This window comes from Bos taurus, unplaced genomic scaffold (genome assembly GCF_002263795.3).
Source record: "Bos taurus isolate L1 Dominette 01449 registration number 42190680 breed Hereford unplaced genomic scaffold, ARS-UCD2.0 Leftover_ScbfJmS_264, whole genome shotgun sequence".
Classification (NCBI taxonomy): domain Eukaryota; kingdom Metazoa; phylum Chordata; class Mammalia; order Artiodactyla; family Bovidae; genus Bos; species Bos taurus.
In genome coordinates, this window is record NW_020191578.1 from 395,667 (window position 1) to 410,128 (window position 14,462).

The 14,462-nt window shown below is 38.3% G+C and overlaps 1 protein-coding gene across 2 annotated transcripts in view; it reads left to right on the top strand.

Annotated features, from left to right (window-relative positions):
• LOC107131247 (ATP-binding cassette sub-family C member 4) overlaps nucleotides 1-13,317 on the top strand; it is a 152,923-nt gene extending 139,606 nt beyond the window's left edge. Inside the window, exons 27-29 of one of the 2 annotated variants that reach the window (XM_024989162.2) lie at nucleotides 4,278-4,367; nucleotides 7,667-7,839; nucleotides 8,243-13,315. In XM_024989162.2, the coding sequence (XP_024844930.1) occupies nucleotides 4,278-4,367; nucleotides 7,667-7,839; nucleotides 8,243-8,420 (441 nt within the window). In that variant the 3' untranslated portion in view covers nucleotides 8,421-13,315. Of the gene's footprint in view, nucleotides 1-4,277; nucleotides 4,368-7,666; nucleotides 7,840-8,242 lie in introns of both variants that reach the window. The other variant, XM_059884478.1, reaches the window with a different exon arrangement.
• Nucleotides 13,318-14,462: the final 1,145 nt, after the last annotated feature.

A 14,462-nucleotide genomic window follows, 5' to 3' on the forward strand; every position in this document is an offset into this window, starting at 1 on the left:
ATAAGCCATTGTTTATACAGATATTGACTGTATTTATGTAGACTAGAAACAAAGTATCAGAAAGAGAAATTAAGGAAACAATCCCATTGACATCACATCAAAGGGGAAAAAAAACTCGGGATAAACCTACCTAACGAGGTAAAAGGCCTGTATACAAAACCTGTAAGACACTGATGAAAGTAATTCAAGATGATACAAACAGATGAAAAGATAAACTGTATTCTTGGATTGAAAGATTCAATATTGTTAAAAATAACCATACTACCCAAGACAATTTACAGAGTCAATGCAATCTCTATCAAATTGCTAGTGGCATTTTTCACAAAACGAGAACAAAAAAAATTTTAAAAATTTGTATGTAAACAGAAAAGACCGCAAATAGCCAAAACAATCTTGAGAAAGAAGAACATAGCTGGAGGAATCACAGTCCCTGATTTCAGGCTATACTACAGAGACACAGTAATGAAAAAGTATGTTACTGTCACAGAAACCAGACACATATATTAATGGAACAGGGTAAAAAACCCAGATATAAGCCCATGCACTTATGGTCAGTTAATCTAAGACAAAAGAGGTAACAATATGTAATAAAGAAAAGACAGTCTCTACAATAAAAAGTGTGGGGAAATCTGCATGACTGCATGTAAAATATATGGCAAAACCAATACAATATTGTAAAGTTAAAAAATAAAATAAAATATTAAAAAAGAAATAATTAGAACATTCTCTAATACCATATAAAAAATAAAGTAAAAATGAATAAATGAGCAAAGACCTGTAAGACAAGATACTTAGTAAGACAAGATCTTAGAGGAACACATAGGCAGAATACTCGTTGACATAAATCACAGCACTATTTTTTTGGATCTGACCCCTAAAGTAATGGAAGCAAAAGCAAAAATAAACAAATGTGACCTGGTTAAACTTAAAAGTATAGCATGAAGGAAGCCATTTAAAAAAACCAAATAGACAACCTATGGAAAAGAAGAAAATATTTGTAAATGACATGATCAGCAATGTATTAATTTCCAAAATATACTTATAGGGTTCAAAGTAAATTTAAAGAGATTCCCAACTCCAGAGGCTGAGAAGCAAATTACTTTATTTGTGCAAGACTTCAGGTGGCTGTTGACTGTGGTCCTTCATAGAACTGCTTCATATCATGATTTCATGTGCATGCATGCACACACACACACAGAAACAAAAATGTCACAAAACAACATTACTATTGCTCTGTGCTCTGATATTTTCTGTGATGCCAGTTCTATTCTACTTCATATAAAAGACAAAATGATGATCATAATGCACAAAATTAATTTCAGCATCCACCGACTACATCTGAAGTTTGACAAACACTGTCCCTGCCTGTCTCCCTGTTGGGCTGGGCTCCTGGTCCATGTTAGCATCACATCAGGAACTTCATTGTGTTTCAGATTGTCACAGCAGCCTTGCAAGGCTAACCCCAGTTTCCAGTAATGGAACTGTCTTGGAAAGATAAGTAATTTACCCTGAGTCTAATAACTAATGAGAAGTTGAATCAGAACTTAGAACTGTCTGACTCCAAATTTATTTTTTGTTTTCAATAAATGTTAGTTAAACTGAATGATGTTCTCATGAGATATTTTCCCCAAAACATAACAAAAGTTTAGTAAAGTCAGACGATATGACTCCTCCTGTTTTGAGTCTCCTTTGGAGAATATCAGTTTTTGAAATGGGCTTTTTCGTTTATGTATTATGGGCTAATAAGTGTCAGGAGAAGATATTCAAAATCTTACCCCTCCCCAGACAAGAGACCTTTGTCTTTACAGTGTCTTGTTGGCTCCGAGATGGAGAAAAGTCTGTTGGTTTGGTTACTTGAAGTTAACTTGTCTATGTGCAGAAAACGTATATCTCTCTTCCCCTCAAATGAGTAGCAAGCAGTGATGTTTGTGTGTCAACACCCTGATTTAAGCAGCCTAGGAAGCTGAGAGCAGACTCTGCAGAAGGGGGAGCCCAGTACTGTTTCTTTGAGTTGCCCCACTCAGGTGAGCCAGGTCCACATCATGTTCCCCGAATCCCTGTTACCTGTGATCCTGGGAACAGCAGCAAGCTTCTGGGGTCATCTCTCTCTCCCAGGCTTATCCCCATCACTGTTGGTCCTGCCATGAACAGGTCAGAACTGGGGGAGGTGTGATGGCAGCAAGGACCTGAGTAGGAACCAGAGACAGGGGAGTGGGGACATAGACCATCAGTCCTCAGGGGAACTTTAAAAGATGAATACTTTATTTTTTTAATTACACAGAAGTTACATATCAAAACAGAAAAAAAAAAAAAAAGATGAATACTGTGTTCTTAAGAAGTACTCCTCAATTTGTATTCAAAGTTTCAGGAAAAAGCAAAAACGAAAGCTTTTCCTAAATAATTTCCTTAAACACAACAGGTAGTTGAAGTGTATGCGTCCTTTGTGCTCAAGATCTGAAGTAGTTAAGTATATTCCCCAGGAAGAATGCCAGTTGAGATTACATTCAGGGAGTACCTGCTTACTTGAAAGGACCTGGATAATGGAGGGAAGATGGAGAAGAGAGGGGCGAGGAACACTGGGACCAGCCTCCCCTCACCTCGCCAGTTGTTTGTGTAAAGTTCATAGATAACAGCTAAAGGATGAGAAATCGCCTGCATGGGGGATTGAAAATTACAAAGAGTAAAAAGTTTTTATAAAAATATGAGGTACAATGATGGTTATTCTCCTGACAAGGAACTCGTACTATTGCTTAGACGGGTGTTAATCTTTGTTTCTAAATTCAAGAGTTTTAGGGGAAACTTTAAATTTGAGTCTCTGGATTTTTCAGTTCAATTCAATAATCATTTTGAAATGTGTATTTCTGGTGATTTTCAATGCTTTGTAGGCTTATCGGTCACTTAATCAATTTTGTGCAAATGAAGCTCCCTACATAGTATATTTTTAATTTTGGATTTTCCTTAGGGATATATCTCTTTTGGTGGCACACTGTCCTGTGCCTTCTGCTTTCATTTCTTGATCACTAGACTTAAAACTGAGACAATAGAGAGAGAAGGTATGGGAGGCTCTCTAAAGTATCATTCTTCATCATGACTAGGGAAGAGAAATATTTGTCTTCTTCATCTTCTCAGACTTTCATGAAGTTAGAAGGAAACTCCAGCCCCAAGACCAGGCAGGATTTTGAAGCTGGTGATTCCGAGCAGTTCCAGGCACTGTGGAAGAGTCAGGTCTCCTCTTGTTCCCACACATGTGCCTCCCCTTGTTCTGCCCCCTTCACTGAAAGGAGCCAGTTGGGCTCTTCTCTGCTGCCCATATTCTTATGACCTGGCTTACTAGAGCCTTCCAGAAGAAAATGTAAGTTGTCTACATGAGCTTATGTACATATTCTCTCCTGAAACTCAGGAGGTATATGATTCCAGTGTAATTTACTTGTGGCTCCTCTTGATGATGAATAGGTAGATGAATAGGAAAAGCTATTTAAATAATTTTATTATGGCTCACATCACAGTGGGTTTCAGGTCCTCCTGGCCTTGCAGTTAGTAACGAGGTTCTGTGAGGCAGGTCATCCTGACGCACAGGTGAGAGAACGTGGGGACCAGCTGATGCAGAATCAGAGGTGATCTCTCCACGGACAGAGGTGCCTCAGGCCCCAGGAGCTGACGTTCTCTTTGAACGTGTGGGGATGTTCCATTCACACCTGGGGAGAGATTTCCAGATCCTAGAAGACAGTCTGACCAATGGAGAAAGTAACCTAGTTTATTCTTCATTGCCAAAGTATAAATACTGAATGGTTTTGCTTTGAAGCATAAGCCTCAACTAATCATGCAGTTGATGTTTCCCAGTCACACCAGGATTGACAGTTAATTTATGTAGATCTTGATGTAAACTTTCTCATGTGATTATAATGTCAGTTTGTGTGTGTGTGTTTAACCAGATATTTATTACCAGAATGGCAAATTTTTTTAAAAAATAAAATTTTCCTTTCTTTTCTTAATTTATTTTTTCTTAAGATGAAAATACTTCTTAAACACTTTCTTCTTTTAGTGTTTAATAGTCCAGAGGATTTTTTATAGCACACTTTGTACAATGGAAAATTATTTTAGAGATACTGTTTTGTAAACATACATTTGTAACTTTAATATTAATAATTGCAGTGAATTTTGATATTTTGTATTTTCATTCTTTTCTATAAGCATTGGTTTAAAATGAAAAGAGACAACAAAAAAAAAGAAAAGAAAAGAGACTAAGGTACTAATGTTCACTATTTCGTGGTATTTAGGAACCTGTTTTATTCATTGGAACACTGAGGAAAAACTTGGATCCCTTTAATGAGTATTTGGAGGAGGAACTGTGGAATGTCTTAGAAGAGGTAATTTATGTAATGTTATTAACTTGTTAGCATCAGTATCTCTGTGTGTACATTCATAGCATTGCAAGTAATTAAGGGAAGCTTATCATTTTAACTGTTTACTTTCCAGGAGAACAGTGATGAGATGGGTACACTTAAAATGTGTATATTGATAATGAAAACCAATAATATAATTCCTCATGTTTTCATTTTAGCTTTTTCTATAGAATCCCAAGCAACTAGATACATTATTTTGTCCTTAACAGAGCTTATTACACTAGACATTAAAACTGTGGGATCACATTCTATGAGTGACCTAGTAAATTAATTACCCTAATTACCCTCCAATGTTCATTTTATTCCTCTGGCCTTAGGGGCTATCTAAGTGGAGACACTAGTTTTTCATTATTAACTGAAAGATAAACAAGATCATTCCAATACAGTGCGATGAAGTTTCATAAGGAAGTGTTTATAAAAGTAAATTATTTAGTTGGAATGTGATGATTACTTATTGGCGATTATATCATTTTAATGCTGCAGCATGAATGCAGGTAACAGAACCCTGGTGTTTTGGCTCAGTTTTATATAGATACGTTAATTTCTAGAGGAGTTTCTGTTATTTGTGCTGTGTTTCCCCTTGCCCTACTTCACTGAATTTCCCTACCCTTGCATGAAAAAATTTTGACTATTAAGTTGCTGTTGGTTTGTATATTTTAATACTAATTATTTTGTGTATTAGCCCTAGTTTTGCAAATTGATTCTACTGATGGCAGAAACTTTAGATTTCTAAACCATAGACAGACTTCTAATCTCTCATGGAACCTAGCTCTGTCTTTTGCTTTTAAAACGTAGCACTTGATAAATAGGTACTAAATGTTTGGCTTATTTTTTCATTTCAGAGAAGTATGGCTTATTTCTTTAAAAAAAATTTTGTGTTACACAAATCCAGCATCAATAGTATCTCTGTTAGGAAACAAGTGTGTCTCATCACACAGGAACCCAAGATCCAGAAACCTGGGCGTCAGCAGCCTATGCATCAGGAACCACATGGTTCAGTCCTTGTGGTGGCAACAGGTTACATGTCCATTTCCCTGGGCCTTCCTTGTATTATGTGAACTTCCTTTATTGCTGGCCCTGCTCTAGTAAAAGCTCTTCCCCATCTGTTGATTGCATTTCCCTGTCTTCTTCCAGCCCACAACAGTCTTTCTTTTTGAGAAGTAAGAAGGTTCCATGAAATGTGGGAACCATCTGACACCTGTGTTAACCTCCTGTGAGAAGTGTTGGCACCTATTAGATACACTACACAGCAGGTTACTTTAAAAATGTTTATGATAACATAAATAGGGTACCTTATAAGTTCAGTTTATTGTTTTTCAACTTTGCTCTATTCCATTATTTTCCCAACCTCAAAAATGATCTGAAGTATTTCATATTGAGATGTACAGTTTTGAATAGTATTATTTGCTCCACTTTCCTTAAATTATAACTTTTTATATGCTTTCCACAGTTTATAGTGTGATGTAATATTCTAAAGCCAGTAAAAACAAAATTGTTATTAGAATATAATCCTTTTACATGTAATAGTAGTGTTATATGTAAACTGTCTATATGGATTTACTTTCTAATTTATAGGAACAGATATGTCATATGATGAGATTCACTTCTGCCTTCACACTGCTAACAAATATCTCTGAGAGCTTCTTAAGCATCGTTGCAGATTCTGGGTCTATCACAGTCATCAAGAGACACAATCTCTATCCTTTTCAAGGACATTCTCTTGCATAATCTAACACAATTATCTCGAATAAGAAATAAAACAGTAATATTACACTATCGTCTAATGTGCTCAGATTCTCCAGTTGTAACTTCTAGTTATTATTGTCTACTGCATCTGTTGCCCTTTTCTTCCATTCTAATACTTTATACCTTGATTTTATGATTACACTACAGAGAGCTTTGATATTCATATTATCTCATAACTATTCCTGATTCATAAATAAATGCAGTGTCTCAGAAAACAGTATTTTATGAAAAACACTACCCCTTACAACTCTTATTTGTCATGAAGCAGATATGGACAACCTGAAGGAAAAGAAAAAAAAACAGATTAGTTTTGTGATGTCATCCAACTCAGGAGTAAGTGTGAGATTATTTCTTTGAAGTTAGAATGTCAATCTTAACAAAGACCAACCACTTGCACCACAATTCAAATTTTACCCTTTAGAGTTTGTACACCTTGTATGCTGTCACTAAATACCAATACCATATTTAATCCTGACTCAGAATTCTGCTTTCTAGGGATCGGATTCCATCAGGAGCACAGTTCAGGATCACATTCGTGGAAGTGCTCCAGCATTTAGGATATCACAAAAATGCTACTCATTCACCCTTGGTGTTTTGTTATCTGACTTTGTACTGTGTCACATAACTTATTGGCCATCGATCTGTTGGTTTCTTAATTAGAAGTGTATTTCTTCTTTGTTCTTTCACTTTAAATACAGCCTGAATTTGCTTCTTGCTCCATAATATTTCTCCAAAATGAATATTCATTGAACTGACCCCTACCACCAAGTGTTCTTTCAGATTATATTTGGTGGTTAAAGATTTGTTTTTTTAATCTTATGAGTATTATTTTATGAAGATAGATTAGTATAAACATCACATATATCCATATATTGTGGGGGAGATAAAATGTAATATTTTATCTTGTTTTTGTGAGTTTTCATTCACTGGAAGACATTTATGATATTGAAGAAAATGCACTTGACTGGTCCACTATTTATAGACCAAGCTTGGGAAATGTCCCAGGATTACTAATGTATAAGATGGAGTTTTCCATTGTTTAAATTTGTATTATTTTAAACGTTAAAAAGTTGTAAATTGTTAATAAGATTATATCTTTAGAGAACCATACTTTCTCTAATTTTTCTTTTTAATTCCTTTTAATGTACCACCTCTTATACAAAATGTACTTTGGTAAAGTTGATTAAACCATAAAGATCCTTTTAGATTTTCTGTTTAAACCACATTGGGAGAAATAGCTTCAATTTTTGAGACTTTCTGAACTAATTCCTAGTTGGGGGTTGTTGGTGGATGGCATGTGGCAGGGATGGGGGGACACTGAGATCTTTCTGTCCTGACTTGACTCTACCAACCATCTTTCTCAGTGAACACTAACTGGAAACAGCTTTTCCCATCACAGGGCTGTATATGTAAGATACATAAGAAGTCATGAGGACTTCAAAGCTCTAACATTCTAAGAGGCTTTTCTACTTCAGCAGTCATTTGTTTTCGAAATTTTGTTCTTTCTGTATCCACAGGTACAACTTAAAGAAGCCATCAAAGCTCTGCCTAGTGAAATGAATACCGAATTAGCAGAATCAGGATTGAATCTGAGTGTTGGACAGAGACAACTAGTGTGCCTTGCTAGGGCTATTCTCAGGAAAAATCAGATATTGATTCTTGACAAAGCCACATCCAATGTGGATCCAAGGTATGTAGCTGAGGTCCATGAAACCTGATCCAAATTGTAAATGTAGTAAATGGAAAACATTTAGTGATGCTGAAAAGTGTTTCTATGCTCTCTTTGACCCACAGATATCTTTTAATAATGTTAATCACAAAGGAAAACAAAGGAAGAAAGCAAGACAGTTATATGCTGTTAATATTGTTATGAGGCATCCTAAGGAAGCTGGATTTCAGCTTCTGATAGTTTCAAGCAATTTCAAGGGAAGACTATTTCCCATCACTTTATGAAAAATAGTAAATTTCTAAATAGACTTTTTATAGTTAGTTTTTTAGGAACAAGATTATATGTTAAAGCATTCATTTTTAATTTTTAACTCTTGTCTGCCTTTCCTGTCTTCACTGAAGTATATCAACTTCTCTGATTCCAGAACTGGTGAGTTAATACAAAAAAAAATCCATGAGAAATTTGCTGACTGCACTGTGCTAACCATCACACACAGGTTGAGCACCGTTATTGACTATGAACGGATACTGGTAAGACCCACACCATTTCAGTTGTTTTCACTTATATTCAATTTTGCACTGATCCTTCCATGTAAAACTTGATAGAAACCTCCAGTAATTTAATCTTCTCTTGGTTTCTCTTTTCATACCTGAAAATAACTCGAGTAATTAACTTTACTTTCAAAATGTGCTATTAAATAATATATCCAATAACCTTATATTTTCATATAATATTAATATATTTGAATTGTTATTTTTTAAGACATCCAGTCATGAAAATATTCCAAACCCAAGTTATAGCTTCATATTTCAAGAGGCTAGAACACAGTCATTTTCACTGTGTCACAGTTGTTTCAGTGTTTTTTGATTCCCTTAATCAAAAAATTAACCTCTCATTTAGGTTGCCAGGAGGTTGTTGGCTGAGGTTGCAGAATTTTTCAGCTCTTTCTGTCAGAAGGGAGTCCATGAGAAGAAAGGGCTTCGTGAGAAAAACAGTATTTCAACTGAAAGGATTTAATATAGGAAATTTGCTACATAAGAATAGGAGGTTAGAAAAATGAAAGGAAACACTGGGGTAATGATTTTAGGAAGCAGCTACCATGTCCTAGGACAGATATTCAGACCTAAGAACTCAGAAGAGAGCCCCTACAGTTGGTGCTCAAGCCTCCAAGGAGAGGTCACTTCCCAGTTGCTGGTCTTACGTGCTGAGGAAGCATGATGGGGCTATTTCTCCATGTGCTAATGGAAGCTTGGAGCTGGAGTCAGGTCCCCCTGCTGAGGTGACGCTGCAGGAACAGCCAAGTCAGATAGAACATTAGCTCTGTCCCACTTTCAGTCTCCCTCTAGTGCCCGCTTACTGGCACAACCTAAAAAAGGCCAGCTTGCCAGAGAGCCTATGAAATCTGACTTGCAGAGACTGAACCTGTGCATCACAGGTGAGAGTTTAGAAAGGAAGGCAAATCAAGGCGAGAGACTAGATAAACAACTAATAAGTCTCTTACACAGTAGGTCTAGGCACTGCACATGCAGTAGGCTCCAAGCTTTGGTCTCTGGACACCTGTCTAGTATCTTCCCTCCAGATTTGATTGGCTCTTTCCTCTCAGTAATTTAATATTTCCTTCCTTATTTTCTTTTCCTTCCTCCCTCAATTCCTTATCTCTTTTCATCTTCTTTTTTTGTTGTTTCCCTCTGCTGCTCGCTGAGTTTCAGTAAATGTTAGTGTGTGGCTTTATAAAATGATATAGAAAGCATGGCTCAGAGGAAAACCTTTGGCTGCATATAATCCCAAAAGGCTGTGTTTGTCACTCAGTCATGTCTGACTCTTTGTGACCCCATGGACTGTAGCCTGCCAGGCTCCTCTGTCCATGGGATTCTCCAAGCAAGAATACTAGAGTGGGTAGCCATTCCTTTCTGCAGGGAATCTTCCCAACTCAAGTATTAAACCCAGGGCTTCTGCATTGCAGACAGATTCTTTACTGTCTGAGCCACAGGGGAAGTCAGTCCAAAAGAATGCAAGATATATTTAGGTATTTTGATGGTCCACACAAAATAGGTAATAATCAGTAATAAACAGTAACATCCAAACTTTCTTATGTCTTATGATATCGGAACTGTCTCTTGATTTCTTAGACGGTTTCTGGAATATCACCACCACACCCCCGCCTCCAATTTCACATGCATTGTCAGATGGATCATCAGTGGGGACATTGAGTAGATAAGATATCAGGCTGTCAGGATTGAAGCACTGCCTGTAGCCTCACTCACCGAGCTGGACATACAGAGAAGTGAGCTCCAAGGAGTCCAAGGATAGGAGTGGGGCATCCCCAAGCACAGGGATACTCTAGGCTCCAGTAGTGTAGCCAGTTGTCTAGACTAGAGCAACTCAGTAGGAAGCCAACTCCACCTGCAAACTTTCATGAGGCACTGGGTTAAATTCCAAGACTACAGTAGAGTAGCTCAAATTCCAGAAATGTTTTTTTTAGCACCTAGTAGTCTTAAACCCTCATTTTGTGTTCTTGAATGCTAATTGGAAAAGTAGCCTTTCATCTCTCCTTTTTTCTTGTTGCTTTGTTGTTCTTATCTCTTAGCACTGCATATTTTGAAGACTGTCCCCCAAAGCATCCTTCTTCCATAATAAGTAAATAATGCTGTAAAATTTACCTGTTTCAAGCCCTTTGTCAGGCTTTAGAGGCAGCAGCAGAAAGTTTGCTTGATCTAGCTCAGTTAGGGGTCTGTTCAAATAAATTCTTTGTTCCTAAATGTACCCTGCAGCTTTATTTTTGGTATTCCAGTATTAATAGTAGCAGATTATTTTTATTATCTAATTCTTAGAAATATTGTCACCTTGAAATGTGTGATTGGTTAGGGAAACAGTGAGGAAGGACAGAGTTTTGAAAGCCTCTCCGCTAGTTATCCCTCAGTCTTATCCCTCAGCACCTGGTTCACAGATGTGAACGTCTGTATCCCCTGAACCAATCAGCTTTGTGGTTGTTATCAAAGTATGTTCAATTCATTTAATGCTTTAATCTCTCGTGTGTGTTACTTTCTCAGTCATGTCTGACTCTTTGCAACCCCATGAACCGTAGCTTGCCCGGCTCCTCTGTCCATGGGATTTTTTAGGCAAGAATACTGAATGGGTTGCCATTTCCTACTCCCTAGGATCCTCCCAACCCAGAGACTGAACCAGGGTCTCCCACATTGCAGGCAGATTCTTTACCATCTGAGTCACCAGGGAAGCCTATCTTCTGGTAAATTTCTGTAACCTCAATTTTTTCTCAACTGATTAGTGTACGAATCTTTAACATGCTTTAACAGAGCAATTTACAGCCTGGACCCTCTCCACCTTTCTAGTTCTGTCCCACTTTGCTCCCCCTCCTTCCTTTACAGCTAAAACCATTGATGGTCTTCAATTCTCCAAATGCAGTGTTCCCTCTCTCTCACAATTGTGCCCTCTCTTGACTGTTGGTGGCTGAGACTAAGGTGTCTGCAGTAGAAATGGTGAGATGGTTGGATTTGGGGGAGGTAAGGAAGAGGAGCCAAGTGATGAATTGAATGTGGGACCTGAGTGGGGAGAGAGGAATCGATGCTGGTGTCTGGGTGTGGAGACCAAGCATCTGGGTGAATGGGGAAGATGGAGAGAGAAGAGACATGTGAGGGTTCTCTTTGGAGCCTATCACCTTTGCAATGACTGGATGTCATTGTTTTTTGACAAAACAAAATTATTGTTTTCCATGATGACCTTGTCCTTCAGTGCAGAGCTGCCCTTCCTACTCCTATGTTGGGAGACCTTCAGTTTAAAGGTCCCTGATTGAGGTCATCAGTGATGTCACAGGGAGGTCCCACCAGGAGATGTAAACTCAGCCACTTGTTTACATCTTGGTCTGAAATGTTTGTGGTTGCTGACTCCTCTTGTTGGAACAGCAGGATTAGACCTTAGAGGACTAAGAGACATGCATCCCCCAGCTTCAGAGTTGGGAATTGTCCTCTGTGCTCCAATCACCCCAGGTGTAGATCTTATATTTTGATCTAGAGCTTCTGATTACCAGTTGGTTTTCAATTCAGCAAATCATCACAAATAACAAATAGTTACTTTTCAAACCTTTGATTTTTGAATCAGTTTCTTTATTGCTTGCTTTAGAGGTACAGGCATACCTTGTTTTATTGAAGTTCTCAGATAGTACATTTTTTTTTTGTTTTTACAAATTAAAGGTTTGTCAGCAAGTTGAGAAAGTCTATAGGTACCATTTTTCCAACAGCATTTGCTCACTCCGTGTCTGTGTCTGCTAAGTCGCCTCAGTCATGTCCGACTTGGTGTGACCCCATAGACAGCAGCCCACCAGGCTCCCCCGTCCCTGGGATTCTCCAGGCAAGAACACTGGAGTGGGTTGCCATTTCCTTCGCCAAAGCATCAGAGTGAAAAGTGAAAGTGAAGTCGCTCAGTCGGGTCCGACTCTTAGCGACCACATGGACTGCAGCCTACCAAGCTCCTCTGTCCATGGGATTCTCCAGGCAAGTACTCTCAAGAGTACTTGATCAGCAATCTTCGGTGTTATTTGCTGAAGTCTACAATGATAGTGTTTTTCAGCAATAAATTATTATTATTATTTTAGTTAAATTTTAATTGAAAGATAATTGCTTTTCAGAATTTTGTTTTCTGTCATACATCAACAAGAATCACCCATAGGTACACCCATTAGCAATAAATTATTTTTTAAATTAAGGTCTGTACATTGTTTTCTCAGGCATAATGCTGCTGCACACTTGCTAGGCTACAGTGTAGTCTAAATATAACTTTTATACAGCCTGGGAAGCCAGAAATTTTGTGTAATTGACTGTATTGTGATATTCACTATATTCTGGTATTCCGGAACTGAACCCTGAATATCTCCAAGGGATATTGGATTTGTAAAGCAGGTGACTGTCTGTTCTGAAAGCTTTAATGTGGACATGAGATGAGTCAACCTGCTACAAAACTGACGCTCCAGAGGGCAGGCAGCCAGCCTGAGGGAGGGGCTGGGGAGGTGACAGATGTTGATAACAGGCATAACCAACAGGGTTGTCACCATGAAGTCCTGTGGTTATAGGTGCTGAAGCTGTTGTTGTTTAGTTGCTAAGTTGTGTCTGATTTTTGTGCCACCCTATGAACTGTAGCCTCCCAGGCTTGTCTGACCATGGGGATTCTACAGGCAAGAATATTAGAGTGGGTTGTCATTTCTTGTAACAAGTTCATTTTGTTTCAGTGATGAATATATTTGCACAAAAACAGAAAGGTAGGGTTTTGTTTTGTTGTTGCTCAGTTGCTCAGTCATGACTGACTCCTGGAGACCTGATGTACTGCCACACACTAGGCTTCCCTGTCCTTCACCATCTCCCAGAGTTTGTTCAAATTCATGTCCATTGAGTCAGTGATGTCATCCAAGCATCTCATCCTGTGTCGTCCCCTGCTCCTCCTTCCCTCTGTCTTTCCCAGCATCAGGGTCATTCTAATCAGTTGGTTCTTCACATCAGTGGCCAAAGTATTGGAACTTCAGCTTCAGCATCAGTCCTTCCAATGAATATTCAGGGTTGATTTCCTTTAGGATTGACTGGTTTGATCTTGCAATCCAAGGGACTCTCAGGAGTCTTCTCTAACACTGCAGTTCAAAAGCATCAGTTCTTCAGCACTCAGCCTTCTATGTAGTCCAATTCTCAACATCCATTCAGACTACTGGAAAAACCATACCTTTGACTATACGGATCTTTGTCAGCAAAGTAATGTCTCTGCTTTTTAAGATGTTGTCTATGTTTGTTGCAAGCTTTTCTTCCAAAGAGTAAGCGTCTTTTAATTTTAAGGCTGCAGTCACTCTCTGTGGTGATTTTGGAGCCCAAGAAAGTAAAATCTGTCACTGTTTCCATTGGTTCCGCCATCTATTTGCCATGAAGTGATGGGACTGGATGCCATGCATCCTAGTTTTTGAATGTTAAGTTTTAAACCATCTTTTTCACTCTCCTCTTTTGCCTTCATCAAGAGGCTCTTTGGTTCCTCTTTGCTTTCTGCCATAAAGCTGGTGGTTATCTGAATATCTAAAGTGTTTGGTATTTCTCCAGCAATCTTGATTCCAGCTTGTACTTCATCCAGCCTGGCATTTCACATGAATGTTACTTGGTATAGAAGATTCTCCAATAAGGCAAGGTTGACAATATACATGCCTTGCCGGTACTTCACTTTCCCAACTTGGAACCAGTCTGTTGTTTTCATATCCAGTTCTAACTATTGGCGTGCTTTTCCTGCATACACGTTTCTCAGTGAGGTCCAGCTAGGTGGTCTGGTACTTCCTCATCTCTTGGAAAAACTTTCCACAGTTGTGATCCATAGAGTCAAAGGCTTTAGGGTAGTCAATGAAGCAGAAGGTGGTATTTTTCTGAAATTCTCTTGCTTTTTCTATGATCCAACAGATGTTGGCAGTTTGATCTCTTGTTCCTCTTTTTCTAAATCCAGCTTCCAAATCTGCAAGTTCTTGGTTCACATCCTATTGAAGCCTAGTTTGAAGGATTTTGAATGTTACTTTGCTAACATGTGAAATGTGTGCATTGTGTGGCAGTTTGAACATTCTTTGCATTGGAATGAAAACTGACCTTTTCCAGTCCTGTGGCCACTGCTGAGTT